At 41.7% G+C, this 15,851-nt stretch overlaps 1 protein-coding gene across 3 annotated transcripts in view; it reads right to left on the reverse strand.

Annotated features, from left to right (window-relative positions):
* Positions 1-15,851, reverse strand: part of ADAMTSL1 (ADAMTS like 1) — a 909,537-nt gene that overhangs the window by 79,861 nt on the left and 813,825 nt on the right. For all 3 annotated transcript variants that reach the window (XM_019659072.1, XM_019659074.1, XM_019659073.1), the window contains one exon: positions 14,027-14,154. In XM_019659072.1, the coding sequence (XP_019514617.1) occupies positions 14,027-14,154 (128 nt within the window). The remainder of the gene's footprint in view (positions 1-14,026; positions 14,155-15,851) is intronic.

Genomic DNA, 15,851 nt, shown 5'->3' on the forward strand with positions numbered 1-15,851 from the left:
CAGAAACTTGAATAAGGTTTTGAGGATCTCCCCTTTAATATGTGCACAGACTCTCCATATCTTTTCTGAATGTTTAGGGGCCTTTTTCCTTTTTTCACTTATATTCTGTATATTTGAGATGATATATGACCTGATGTGAACATGAATGATTTTGTACCATGATGGGTTCTGAGAATACTATAGGGTGATAATGGGAAATGCAGTTGTAAGTGACATAGAATTAATATCAGCATATTTACCTTACCTTCCTACCCAAAAGAGGCTCTCCAGCTATAACTCCAAACATATCCTAAATTTCACCAGCCTTTGTTGCTATGATCTAATGCTGCATGCTCTCGGGCTGGACCACAGCAGAGCCTATTGGCCTCCTTGCTTCCACTCTTCCTTCACTACAGCCTCTTCTCATGATGGCCAGAGTGATCTTTCTACAACATCAATCAGATCATATAACTCCTCTGCTTAAACTTTCCAGTGCCTTTTCAGTGCAGTTAGCACATGATTTCCAACTCCTTTTCAGGACCAACCATCCCTATACGTTCAGGTCCAGCTGTCTACCTCTCTTACCTCCCTGAGGCCACACTCCCATAAGTCACTGTGCTTCAGCCACACTGGCCTTCTTCTTCCTCCTCCACAGCATCAGCACATTCGTCCTGACTGTTCCTTTCCCCTGATATCCTCCACCTACAGACATCGGCACAGCTATCTTCTTTTGGTCATTCATATCTCCGTGCAATTATCACCACCAAGTGGGGCCTTTCCTAACCACCCCATCTAAAGCATGCACCCCCTTCACTCCCCTGCCAGTCATTATCTATCTCATCACCAATTTTATTTTCTTCATAAGCACTGGAACTATCAGAATTTACCTTATTTATTTGTGTGTTCTCTGCCTCCTGCCCTTCACCATGTGACCTCCATATAAATAGGGATCACATTCTTGTGTCTCTTCTTTATTCCTACCACTTCATCCTAGTACACAGTAGGTCCTCAATAAGTATCCAGTTGATATATATATATATATATATATATATATATATATATATATATATATATATATATGTGTGTGTGTGTGTGTGTGTGTGTGTGTGTGCATATGGTGTGCTATGTGCATTATCGGGATTTGTTTTGTCATAACAACTCTGGGAGGCAGGTAAAGACTTTCTAACTTTTATATAGACAAGGAACTTATGCTAAGAAAGGGCTCATGGTTTGTCCAAAGCTAGAGAGCAAGACAGTAGGAGGGCTGAACTAGACTCCAGAACTTTGACCTAACGTCCAGTGCTTGTAACTGGGGATCCCAAACCCATGTCTGTGGACTGGCTGCCTCAGAACCCCGAGGGCCCTTGTTAAAAACATAATCTGTCCTGTTATAATACAATAGTTGCCTCACTGCGTAATAAAAACAACTGTGCCAATGGGGAAAAGTAGGTTAGGGACCAGAGAGTTTCAGACTCACAATTACCAAGTTATTTTTCCTATAGGAATTTTAATAATAAAGGTGGTTTTTATAGCTGCAAGTGTATAGCTATAAAATTCAAATGTCACTGAATTAAATCCAGCCCTTAATTAATTATATGGAGCTTTTGCTGAAAAGTAATGGCCTTCTCTGTTGTCACTAGAGGTGCTAATGTTAGCACAGGCTACTTATACATTCTTATTACCTTCGTGCTCCATTGTTAAGACAAAGCACCACGTTATCCAAGTATTTATAATTAATAGAAATTTATAATGAAAACAATGTTTGTGAATCAATTGACCCCTTTCCATTTATTAGAAAAAGCTTGTATATATTATTGAGTCCCACTCTAGACCTATTAAACCTGAATCTCAGGTGGTGGGATGGAAGCTGTAATCTCTATTTTTAACAAGTTCCTAGGTGATTCTGATATGCATGCAGCCAGGTTTGATAATCAATGAATTACATTGTTTCAGTTTTTCTTGAACTAGTTTCTCGGATTCTTGGTGAGGGCTGAGATTTCCTTTGAGAGACCACTGGTTCTCTAACAGAAAATTTCAAGTTGGAGCTCTTATGTTAATGGTCAACTGAAAACAACAACAAAAAAATAAGGCCTTTTGTCCTGTCCCTAGAAGTGCTACTGTTAGCACAGGCTACTTACACATTCTGATTGCTTTCGTGATCCATTGTTGAGACAAAGCACCTGGATGATCACCCAATAAGTGAGTACAGCTATGTGATGCCATGCCTATGTTTGTGTTCGATTACAATCACATTGACTAATATTACTTTAATTATGGACGTTAACTAAGAAGAAAAAAATAGAGATGCAACAGGGAGTGAACTGATAAATTATTCATTTGTACTAAGAGAAGGCTAAAGAAAGGTCATGGCACGCCCCACTAAAAAGTCTTTCACAATAGGCAAAACAGAAAAATCATCTAGAGCGTGGAACCACGGTCACAGAGCCTCTGTAGTGAGTTGTGCCTCAGCCATCAGGACTATGCACATATTGCAAGCAGCCATTTCATTTCTGCAAATCAGCCTGTGCCAGCAGATGAATTTAGTGTTCATTTATGGAAATTGACAGGGTGTATAGATTACTCTTTGATTTCATCTCTAAATTTGTGTTGTAGTTGAATGAGAGCTATACACAGCAAGAGATTATGCCTCGGGGCCGGCCGAGTGGCGCAATGGTTAAGAACTGGCTTGGGACGCCAGAGGGCCCCGGTTCGGATCCCACATATGAGGGCCAGTGACACTGCCCTCCACAGCTAAGATGCTGAACAACAGCTCAACCTGGAGCTGGGCTGTCGTGAGTTGCCGGCGACGGCGTAGTCTACAGCCCCTGCTGCAGTGGGTTGCCATGGGCTACCGTGCCTAGCCAGCAGCCAGCGTGAGCGGCCAGCAGCCGCAGTGAGCGGCCGTCCAGAAGACGGCGACTAATCTGCCTTGCCCGGGAAGAGCGCAATGATGGTGACAACTTGGGCCAGTGAAGCAACGTCCTCCACAACTAGACTGAAGAACAAAACGACAGCAACTTGTCTGTTCCCCTTCCCCCAATTCCCCAGCACTGTTCCCATCCCCCCAATTCCCCAATAAAAATCTTTAAAAAAAACAAAGATTATACCTCGTTTTATAGCTGCATACATTTAACAAAAGCAAGGAAATGGAAACAAAGACAAGCTTTTCCATTTATCAGGCCCAACAGAAGGAATCCAGCCCCACCGAGAGAGCCTCAGACAGAAACAGAAGCATCAGAAGAATCATTCTTGTTCAGTTTCTTCAGACCTCATCCAACCCTACCCCTTAGCTTTTGGATTATGGTTCCTATCACAATTAACATGGAAAGGGGGTGGGGGTGGGGAATAGAGCCTTACTAGTAAGCAAGGGCAGCCCTTGCACAAAGGGTGAACCTGAAGTGTAGCTAAAACACGTGTGTCCATATCCAATGGTGACGTCTCGGGATGCATTTATAGCAGAGGTGCTCAGTCAGTCAGGCACTGTGCTGATGCTGAAAGATGAAGCCATGGTGAGGCAGGCTGGGACAGATGAGCAGCCCCAGGAGCAGATGCTCGGAAATACATTCCTGTGCATAGTCTGGGCTCTGGCTCACACCTCTTTCCCTCGTGTGTGACTCCGGGTAAAACCAAAGCCCAGTGGGAAAAAAATCTGAACATATGTGCTTGAAAAATAATTTTGGCCCAGTATAAAGGTAATTGAGAGAGGAGCCAGAGGAGATGGAAGGTTTGTTTTTTCGAGTGCAGCCAAGAACGGAGAGCACTGTAAGCAACTTTTCCTTAGGGCCAAAGTCCAGACCTCTGCTAATAGAAACTTTGTTTTCAACAGCATGATGCCTTCCATTTTAGAAGTCACAGCAGAGGCTGACTTGCTGTCAACCCAACTGCTTTCTTCTTCTTCCTGGGTACACAGCTAGGTCATGTCCCAGCCCCTTTGCTTAGGGTGTTGGCAAGGTGCTGCATTCTAGCAGATGGAATGTGAGCAGAAGTGAAGTGTGACATTTCTTGACCAGAACCACAAAAAACCCTCTTGTGCAACAATTGGTTTTAAACTTTATGTGAACAAGAAAGAATCTATCATGTTTTAGCCATCACATGTCTATGATTTTCCTTGTTATAGTAGTTATCAGATTCTAATGAATCCAGGTTTAATGAATATGTGTTCACTCATTGAATGAATGGATCAAATGGATCTTCTTTCAATTCTTCTAGTGAGTCACATCATTTGGAAATGGTTCTTTACTATCCTCAGCCATCAAAAATGAATGGTACTTCAGGGGCCGGCCGAGTGGCTCAGTTAGTTAAGAGTTAGCTTAAGAGCACGCGCTCTGAGCAACAGGGCTGCCGGTTCGATTCCCACATGGGCCAGTGACGCTGCGCCTGAGCTGAGCTGCCGCTGAGCTGCCAACAGGTGGCAGGATGGCTCAGCTGTTAAAAAATAGAAAAAACAATGGTACTTCAAAGACTTCAAATTCTCACTGTTCAGCTAGAGACAACGTACGCTAGGAAGTGTGCATGTGTATTCATTCCCCAGGAGAGTGAGAAGGCCTGTTTGGGGGGACTGGAACGCTGTGAAATGATGGAAACAAGGACGGCAGCAGGCAGGTTTGGAGATGACTGAGAGCTCCAGGAAGGATGCAAACATACAAGGCAAATAGATTTGAGATTGGGACACCTACACTAGCCATTGGCAGAGTCTTCCTGGAGTACTGCTCTGATACAGATCCTGGGTTACATCATGAGGACTGAGCAGCATAAACAGTAACATAAATGATAAACTAGTGATGCCAGCAGTAGGCATGGGCATGAGAAGTGGCAGCCTGCATGCCAGGTGTCTGAACCCCATCACTTAATAGCTGAATGACCTTGGGTAAGTTATTTCATCTCTTTATGTCTTAGTTTTCTACTTCTATGGTTGTTGAGAGAAGTAAGTACAATAATGCATGCAAAGCTATTAGAATGGTGCTTTAGCAGAGAGTGAGGTTTGAATAAATATTGGCTATCAGAATGCTAATATTATGAGAAAGAAAATGCTAGGAGGAACAAGCAGTATTAGGAACTCCTGATAAACTAAGAAAACACACAGAAAAGGAAACTTAAAGAAAGGAAAGAGGAAAGGGAAAATATTTGTTAGTGAGAAGGAACTCAACGGCTTCTATTCTGAAGAACTGTGAGGGTTTCAGAATAATTAGAATAATTTAAACACAATGAATTCTCCTGAAACTGAAATCAGTATCTTGTCAGACACAGAGAGCTTAAAAGTCACACTGAGGCTGACCGTGTCAGAGACTCCAAAAATTGTCTACTTCCAGAGAAGTTATGAAACAATATATGCCAGGCTGCACTAGCTGGTGACTCCCACGAGACTGTTCAAGAAAACAGTTGTATTATCCATGGCAGACCCAAACCTCAATCCAGGAGAAAGGTGAATAAGATAGTGATGCTCACTAATTAAAATATTTGAGTATACAGAAGTGAGGTGTTAGAAATTTCACATACTTCAATACCTAAAACTAAGCAAACTGTATTAACTCAGATTTAATCAATGGATAATGCTCTGTAATCAGTGAGAATATCAAAGCAATGCCTTAAGAATATCAAAGCAAGCCTCTGCTTAAAATGCAATTAGCATAGGTCCCTTACAAGGGACACTGGAGTTACATCAGCCAAAACTCCCTGAAATGAGAATTCCCTGTTGAAGAATTTAAGATCTCATGAGTTAAGCAAAGTTTAAGGGACCACAATCAGTGTGAACATATGAAACCCTTATAAATAACATCATATACATCTGAAATCACTAATGATGGATACTGACTATTAATATTCAGTTACCATTTCTTGCTGGCCAGAAACTTTTCAGGATCTGGCTACCTGGCAATTTCAACAAGAGTGGCTTTGTTATAGATAATAGTCGTATTAAAATGCATGATTTTTTTTAGTCTGGTTCTCCTTCCAAATGCCTTTTGCATTTTGTAGTTCAGAAAATTTTAACTCTATCCTGTCCTGCTGTCTCTTTTGCAAAGTCTCCTTGCCTCCTGCCTCTTGCCTCCTGAGTCAGCACTTTGTCTTCCAGCTTACTCTGTTTACTCTGCATTCTTTCTCCCTACCAGTCCTCGGAGAACTTTTCCTCTCATCAGTTATTCTTCCAAGACAACATTGCAAAAGCTGTACTTCTTTGCCTTCTAGTCTCCTATTCTCCCTAAGATAAAGGAAGTAAATTTGCAAATGTCAGAGTTTCAGGTAAGGGGAGATTATAGTTTGTGTTTCCCCGAAAATAAGACCGGGTCTTATATTAATCTTTGCTCCAAAAGACACATTTTCATCATTTATTCATGTATGAAAATCTACATTTATTCAAATACAGTCATGTCTGGCTGACGATCTTAACTGGGGCTTATTTTGGGGTAGGGCTTCTATTACAAGCACCCTGAAAAATCATGCTAGGGCTTATTTTCTGGTTAGGTCTTATTTTTGGGGAAACATGTTTGGTAGTGGTGGGTGTGGATCTCTGTACTTGATTAGTATGTAAGAGATTTGTAGAAGTCTTAGGTCTAAAAGAGACCCAAGTGTGCCTCTGTTTACATTAAGGACACAAGCTTATAGTTCTAAATCTGCTTCTAAATTTTGCAACGAGGAAAACACTTTCCCTAGAATCTTACTTATTCTATCGTTACACTAAACTTACTTTTTTAGTAATAGTAAAAACAAATGTTTCTCTCCCATCCAAATCATTACATGGTTTTAGTTAGTGTAATCTAATAAAATAGACTGGTATTGCATTTTAGGTAATGCTCTAACTGAATCGGGGAAATGAGGTGAGTAGAGGTTATAGGATATGGAAGGTCATCCAGAGTACTGGTAGCTTCCAGTTTATGTTTAGAGCCCATTCATGTTTATACTGAAAAAGAATTTTTAAAAATTTGAATTAATTGGGCTCAGTTAAAAAGGGAGGGATTTAAAAAAAGTGTGTGTGTGTGTGTGGGTGTGGAGGTGTGTGTGTGTGTTTTGGTTTGGCTTACTTGAAAACCTACAAGGTCTATTAACATTAGATTTGCATTTGTCTTTGGCAATAGATGAAAATGAGCTGTGTCTTTTAGACAGGGTGTGGTAGGCAGAATAATGCCCCTCCACACCCCAAGGGTTCTGCACCCTAATCCCTAGAGCCTGTGACTATGTTAGATTACATGGCAAAAGGGAACTAAGGTTACAAATGGAATTATGTAGCTAATAAGCTGACTTTAAAATAAGGAGATTTCCTAGATTATCTAGGCGGGTCCCATCTAATCACATAAGCTCTTAAAATCAGAAGACAGACAGAAGAGTTTTGTCAGAGATGTGAGGTGAGGACTTGACCCACCATTGCTAGCTTTGAAGATGGAGGAAGACGGCCAAGAGCTAAGGAATGCAGCAGCTTCTAGAAGCTGGGAATGACACTCAGTTTATTGCCAGCAAGAACACAGGGAACAGGGTCCTAGGTTACGAGCAACAACCCTAACGAGCAGGAAAAGCATTCTCCCCTAGAGCTTTCAGAAAGGAATGCAGCCGGTTGACATCTTGATTTTATCCTGGTGAGACTGTACTGGACTTCTGACCTACAGAACTGTAAGATAATATATTCGTGTTGTTTTAAGACTCTAAAGTTTAGGTGATTTGTTATGGCAGCTATAAAAAATGAATACACAGGCCATATGCATGTCTACCTCACCGAAGTTATCACTACAACAAAGATGATAGATACAAGACTAATAAGCACATGAAAAGAGATCTGACATCATTAGTCACTGGGGGAAACAGAAATTAAAATCACAGTGAATTATCACTTCACATCCATGAGAGTGTCCAGAATAAATTAAAATAGATAAGTGTTGGCGACAAATATAGAGAAACTGGAACCCTCATACATTGCTGGTAGAAATGTCAACTTGTGCAGCTGCTTTGGAACTTGGAACAGAGCTGGGAGTTTCTTAAAAAGCTAAACATATATGTGCCATGTCTCAGCAATTCCACTTTTAGGTACATATACTGGAGAGAAACGAAAACATATGTCCACACAAAAACTTGCATGTGAATGTTCATTGCAGCATTATTCTTAATGGCCAACAAGTGGAAACCTACATGCCCGTCAACTGATGAATGGAAGATACAACGTGGTATATTCACACAACGGACTATTATTCTGCTACAAAAAGGAATGCAGCATACATGCTACAACACAGATGAACCTTGGAAACATTATGCTAAGTGAAACAAATCAGTAACAAAGGGCCATGTATTATATGATGAATAGGCAGATCTATGGATACATAGTATATTGTGGTTGTCCATGGCTGGAGGAAGTAGCGGGGGTTGGGTAGTGATGGCAAAGGGGTGTGGATTTTATTTCTGGGATAATGAAAATACTCTAAAATTGAGACCGAGTATAGTGATGGATGCATAATTCTGAATGTACTAAAAGCCATTGAATTGTATACTTTTAATGGCTGAATTGTCATAGTATGAGTATGCGAATTATACCTCAATGACATTTTTTTGAAAAAAACCCACTACCTTGGATTATGTGATGGTTACACAACTTAAAAAATTTGCTAAAAAAAAATCACTGAATTGCATACCTACAAGTGGATTTTATGATATGTACATTATACCTTGATAAAGCAGAAAAAAATAGTTTTAACCTGATTTAACGTTTTCTTGATGAGTCAGGGTCAACACAGTGATTATTTACCTTGCATAAAAATTGAGAAGGAATTAGAATTTCTTTGCTCTTGTGATTCTGGTAAGTTGGTGTGCCTTCAGTACACATATTGCACTTAGTACCTAAGGAAGTGGGTAGGGCTTAGCCTGCCTTTTCCTGAATGTTCCCAGGCCACATGGCTTCCCTGTTCTCCACTCATTTTCTAAAGATACTTTTCGCCAATGCCAGTGTGTCAGGTTACTCAGGTTACCTCTTCTAATCATTCAATTGAAGTTAATGATTCCTCAAGAGACTAAGGCAGAAAGTGGGGCTGTCACAACTTCTTTTGCACATTCCACTGCAGAATCCTGGACAAGGGACCCCATACCCAGTGCCGCTGTGTGACGCTGCAGCCTCTCCTAGAAACAACCAACCAACGAAACGCTACGCCCCACGACTTGCCCCACCATCTGTTCCTCCCTCATTCTTTTGGATCGATGTAGGAATTGCTTTTTCAGGATTCGCAATATGCTAGCTTGGACCATTTGTACTTCCTTGTTTGTTTACGCTAGTTTACTGGGGAGCAGAGAACATTGGATTCTCCTGCTATAACTGTATCCATTTTATCTAAGTTCTACAAAAGCAAGGTGTCTTCAGTGGGCGTGCTACACATGTGTACGTATTGAGGAAAACGTAAAGGCCTTGGCTACTCGGTGTTCTATCAGATAAGGAGGTCCCCTAATGGCAGCTTGAAGTCTATGGCCTTCACCCTGTTGTTCAGACAGCCAAACTTGTCTGCCTTTCCCTCCAATCTAGTGAACCAGAGCAAAACTTCCTTTGTCAGTCTCTGCCACTGGCGACAAGGCCCCCTCTGAGTCAAACTCTCTATGAAGCCAAGTCTTCCTCTGGTTAACAGAACTGCTGGATGAAAAATCCAGAAATGCCAATTTGAAAGGACTTATATTATGAAAAGTTTACAAAACTGCCTGTCTTTTATTGCAGCTACTAAATCATGATGGGGAAGGGAAAGAAAAAGAATTTCAAAAGCAACTGCCTTTTATTTTTATTCTCCCAGAGAGGTTTCTGTGATCTCTTTATTAGACACAATATGTGTCAGCTATTCAACTCATAAAAAAAGCAGAAAAACATGCCCGGGAAGGAGAAATATTTTCTGTTTCTCCTTTCCTGCGAAAACTTTGAATGAGCTCATCTGTGTTCTCTCCTTTCAATGAAAGATAAGCTCATCTTCTCATTTTCCATCGCTGATGTCAGGCAGGCCTTCCAGTATCCCTTTTGTGATCTTATAAAATCAATGACAACCAAAAACATTTCCCTTCTGGCTATGACCTCATCAGTGGCCTACACCTGGACAGGCCTCATCTGCATTGGTAAGTATTGCTCAACTCCACGCATCCAGACTGAAGCAATTTATCAGGAAACTACCGCTTTCCTTCAAAACGCTGCCTACACCATTCAGAGTCCGAAGATTTCTGAGCAACCTGGCTGAGCGCTGACTATGACTAGTCAATGACTCTTCAATCTTTATGCCGATCTATGTGTACACCAGAAACTCTCCATCTAGCCCTGGTTTTGCCTGGACAAAAAGTGATCAATACTTCTGAATGTTAGGTAGGTGACATTTTGGTGATATTCTTAAGAGTCCCCTCCGCCTTCCCCTGTCTCCTCTACTGTGTGCTACTCTCGTCTACATTCTCAGCACCGAAACTGGCATCTGATTAAGGACAGGAAGGAATTTGGTGCTACTGGGTTTACATGGCTGTGAGTTTCCTGAACCAGGGAGGTGGACAGGGAAACACTGGCTATCTCCATGCTGAGAGACACTTGCAGAGTACCCTCAAATCTCTGAGACTTAGAAAATAAGACATGATTCTGTGTAGAAATCAACACAGAATGGATGAGTTTGGGGAGAAGCAAAAGACACAAAGACAATATTTTACTGGCCCAAAGATGGAAGAGCAAAGAAGGTTTGGCTGTATTGGTATGTCTAAAACTAAACGGTGTTTACATGTTTAAATACAAATTGTGGAGAGTAGTGAACTTACATCTGAGAGGCAGAAGTGGCAACTCACTGAATTCAGAGCACGGGGCAAGTCAACAGGCGAGGTCCAGCTGTGGGTCAGGGGAGTTCATCAGGCCTCCCTTCCTGAGGCCCACGGGAAACAGTCCTCACCAGCCACCCCCTTGCTCCTGAATCTAGGCACCTCAACCACTTTTCAGATGATTAATTCAGCCTCCCCAGTTGACACCGCGACACTGAGACACACAGGGATTGTGAATATGCGGCTCTCTGAAAAAGCATCTTCCCTACTGTAAAAATAACTTGGCTTTTGTTTTGTGCATTATCCTCACAATAATAATGATAGCTAATAAATATCAAGGGCTTGCTATATGCCAGGCACAATTGTAAGCATTTTACATGAATAAACGCATTTAATCTCCACAAGAACCCGCTGGGTCAAGCACTATTTTTATTGCCATTTTACAAATAAAGAAACTGAGTCAGAGAGGGTAAAGAAGTTGCTCAGGGTTATATGGCTAGGAAATGAGTGACAGAGCCAGGATTCAAATCGAGGCCATGAGGCTCCAGAGCCCACAAGCTTAACTGCCATGCTATGCCTGCTCTTGTGAATTATTATGAACAAATTTCCCTGCACCTGGTCAGCTCAGGTGCGTTGGCAAGACCAAAGTCCATACACATTCCTTACAAAATCATGGGAATACCTGAGCACTCTGAGCCTCAAAAAATTTTCCCTTTTGGTCTACATTCATACGGAACTGAAGATAAAAACAAAACACCAAAAACAAAAACTCCCAAAACACCAAAAAAAAAACAAACTCTGCAATGTCTTTAAAAGCACAGAAGCACTGAGACCATGAGGATTTGATTGCAAGTGAGCTGACTCAGCTCCTAAGCCCATACTTCAAGAATTTTAGTGTGAAGACTTATAGTGAAAAATACATGGAAGCAAAGTTGGGCTAATGTTTTACACATTTTAGAATTGCTTTCAGGATGTGTTTCATTTTAGAAGAGCTAGAGAAAAAACAGAAAACATTTATTGAGTGTGAACTATGTGCCTGGCATTGGGCTAAGTGATTTTTCACACATGCAATCTTATTTCACCTCACAACAGTCCTATAAAATAGTATTAATTTCATTTTTACGGATGAGAACAAAGACTCAATGAGGTTTTACATTTTGTTCAAGATCATACAGCTAATAAGCGGGATAACCGGTAATCAAACTTAGAAATACATGATACCCATTTTCCCCTGAATTTAGGTTACAGTTAGGCTGTATCTTATACAGGGCTACACAGGGTCTTGATGTGTACCTTTGAAGGAAACTATCTCTCAATTCTAAGTAGTCGTGTATACAGCTATTGCCTTCACTAGTCTGTAAACGTTATAACGGAGCACAGAACTCAGGTCTTATTTCTGCTGTTATGTCAACAATACTTGGCAGAGGGTGTGTTTATACAACAGTAGCTACTAAGCCTTATTTCTGGGAGTGTAGGCATTGACACAGGGGTAGATGATAATCCCAGGTAAAGACACAAATACAATCTTAAGGCAACGTGTACATCTTGATCCTTAACTTTTAAAGGGATGGTTTGCCAGCATTTCCAGCAGTCCGGAAAAGACCCTGTCACTGAAGCACAGCTCACATCTCCCCGAGCACTGTGTGGTGTTTGTGATCTACCTACTCAGGCAGCCCCTTTCCTCCCTTCCCCGGTGCCTCTCTGGCTGCTGTCTCTCTTCTCTGGCTTTGAACCTTTTGGCAGCCTCCAAGAGCTCCTCTTCAAAGAGCCGAAGACAAGCCTGATGTTTCAATTGCCTCGCTTAATTCCACACAGGTTTCCATTAATCATATTAAATTCAGGTGAACAAAGGGTATTTAGTTTGTGACAGAGCTGAAATGTATCTGGATAAATATAAACAAAAGAGTTAATCCTGTAAGAGCCACTATTTGTGCTCAATTGGAAGGATGTCAGCAGTGCCCTTGCTAAGGGAGGTTGGAGGGTGGAAGGCAGAAGAGATTTAACAAGACTGGTGCTGAGCATCTGGACTCTGTATTAAAAGAGGGGAATAAAGCTTGTGACTGGAATACATTAGGAGAAAAGCAAATGTTCTATTCACAAAAAAAAGGCATTAATAATATGTCTTTAATCCACCCCAGGGCTCCTTAGCTTGCCTTATTCATTGTTGACTTTCATCTTCTCTATAAAGCCTCCTGCAAAAGGTCCCTTCTCAGATCAGCTTTAGGTCATGGGGGCAAAAATAGTGTTGCTAAACAGATATGCAAGGGAGTAGCATGTGTGACTGGAAAACAATGTGACAACATAATCCCGGCATGGACCGATGAGGTCAGTGTGGGGTGATGTTGGCTTTTCTAGCATCTACTGAATCATCTGATGGGAGCAGCAATTGAAAAGAATAAATACAAACACATGCAACATACCGCCACAAAGACTGCATGGCCCAGATCTGAGAAAAAGGATCCTATTTTGGTAGAATCAGTGGGGAAGTGGAGGGAACAATGAGCCGGGAGTTAGGAGACCTCAGTTCCCTTCTTCTCCCCACCACTAGCTGAGTGGCTGTGTGACCTCAGGTTGCTTGGCCTCTGAGAAATGAGGGCACTGGTCCAGCAGGTATGTATCTAAGGTCTTTAGTTTCAAAGGCAAGGATCTGTCCTATGTAGGAGAGGTTTTATAGAAATGAACTTCTACAAGACCACAACCTAGTGGGACACTGTAATCCAAATCACAATTTTCTGAAGTCACCATGTGTAGAATGTTTTGCCTAAGGTCTATGGATGAAGGCAAAGTGTTGGCAGGTGCATTAGCGGAAAAGGTTGAGATAAAACAGAATCAGAGAGGACACTCCTGGCTTCAAACTATGACCACAAAATTTCACTTCCCCTTGGGTCTTCAACTCTTCTTTGCAACGGGTGTAACAAAGAGCAATAACAGGATCCCAAAAGAGCATTCCATAATCTTAGGTCACGATTATGCTTCCCAGCATGTCTCTTATTTGTACATATCTCCTTTTCTCATGTTGTACTTTCCGCCTGGAATATTTCCCCCATCTTTACTTATCAAAATTCTACTCATCCCGACTCTAAGACCTTACAGATGGAATGACATGCCCCTGCACACTCTTTGGTTATCACAGCACTTATTTTATTCTACTTCATACTACACATCACCTCCATTTAATTATAAGCATTGCTTATAAGATTCCTAAAGGCAGGGTCTGGATCTCATTTATCTATGTATCCCTGGACTGCCTGGCACATTGTAGGCACCCACCCAATAATGGTCTCTGAATTGAACTGAACAGGGATTTTCATGTTACCTGCTAACGTGACAGCAATGGAGACAGAGTCATATCCCAAAGCATTTGTGGCATTACAAGTGTAGAAACCCACATCAGCTTCCACTGGTGCCAGGATCTGTAAGGAATCGTCTGGTTGTAGAAGAATCCTGGAACAACAGAAAAGAAATGCAGACCTGGTCAGGTCAGTTGAGTCCTTTTTAGCAATCAATATTGGTAAAGCAGGAAGGAACCTACAGGATATTTAGCATCCTGTTTTGACAACAGGGACAAAGCAGCCACAGTAATACTCAGGAACCCAGGCTCTCTTACCACTGTGATTGGTGTGATTCAGGTAGCAATCTCAAATAAGGAGGTTTTTTACTATTTATGCTGCTTGTTGATTACAAGATCTAAATGCTACCAGTTGGACAGGCGCGTGCATGCACTGAACGCATATAACACACACATCAGAGGCGAAAGAGGAGGGTAGAATGAATGGTGCAGATGGATCTGGGGGAGGCTCAGTAAGGGAAATGCAAAGTTAGTTACAAAGGAGGAATGGGGCTTGGTTGGATGGGGGAAAATAGGCAGGACTTCCAGATACGAGGAAAGGCATCTGTTAAGGCTTAGAAGAGCGAGAGAGGAAGCCAGAAATCAAATATCGATGAGAGGATCTTGTGTACATTTGAAGGCAATTGTATGTGTAATCACATCTCCATTCCAGGTAGTCATATATACACCTACTGCCTTCATTCATCTGCAAACATTCTGGGGCACAAAACTCAGATCTTATTTATTGTTTTAGTTCCTACAATATTTGGCAGAGGGCCCTCCAAACAGAAAGTGTCCAGTAGAATGATGGGAAAGGCTGCCCTTCAGGGTCATGGCAGAGACGATTCCAGAATAATCACTATCTGGTTCAGACACTTTGCTTAACTTGAAAAGAATTACGAAAATCAAATTGTGAGTGTCTACACCATGAGCTTCAAAACCCACTCTAACCTCACTCTACTATTTTTTCTTCTCTCTACTTGGGTCATTTCTAAGAACTACCTGCTATGTCATGGCAGTCAGGCAGATCGATGACTAAGGAAGACTTGAAGCTGATGTCTTGGTGACTTGGTGAGGCTGATGATAACTGGAATGTGTCCATGGAGGTAGGAATCCAGGAAGGCAGTGGGAAACTCAGAGATCCTGTGCCTGGACCTGGCAGGGCCTTAGGTTGATAAATCATTCAACAGCACAGAAATGGGTTAGACTTGGCTTTTGGACTCTTCAAGTCAGTCACTTCCATCTTCATGATTATTTCCAACTCCCTAATTTCAAAAGGCTCAAAGAGCTGGTCACCTAATATCATATTAACATCCATCTATAGAAAGCAAGCAGGTAGCAGGGGCTGTTTTTCAGGAAAGGGGAAAAAAATCATAAAAACGTCAGGAGAACTCACTAGACTTGGTGGTGAAATTAAGACGAGGAGTCAGCTCTCCTGCCCAGCCACACAACCTCCCCACTATACAATTCTTTTCTTTCTTCACTATTTCTCCAGACTCTATGGCATTTGCAGTTCAGCACTGCCTCTAGTCAGCTCTTAATTATTCTGAGGTGGGTGACCAGTCTGGCAATGAATCAGGCCTCCTCAACGCTGCTCTTGGCCTCGAGCCTATTGCATTGCTTATTCTTACCTCCTGTCAGAGGAAAGGCAGGAAAGAGAAAAAGCAAGGCTTCCATTAATCAATCTTCAATCTACTTATGTATGGGCAGTTGTGGTCAAAATGGGGAAGGAAACAGAAAACCTTAGCTACAGGGAAGTTTCTGGATGGTTTGTGTTTGATTCGGTGCCATTCTAGACTATCACTGCTATTAC

This window comes from Hipposideros armiger, unplaced genomic scaffold, assembly GCF_001890085.2.
Source record: "Hipposideros armiger isolate ML-2016 unplaced genomic scaffold, ASM189008v1 scaffold_294, whole genome shotgun sequence".
Lineage (NCBI taxonomy): Eukaryota > Metazoa > Chordata > Mammalia > Chiroptera > Hipposideridae > Hipposideros > Hipposideros armiger.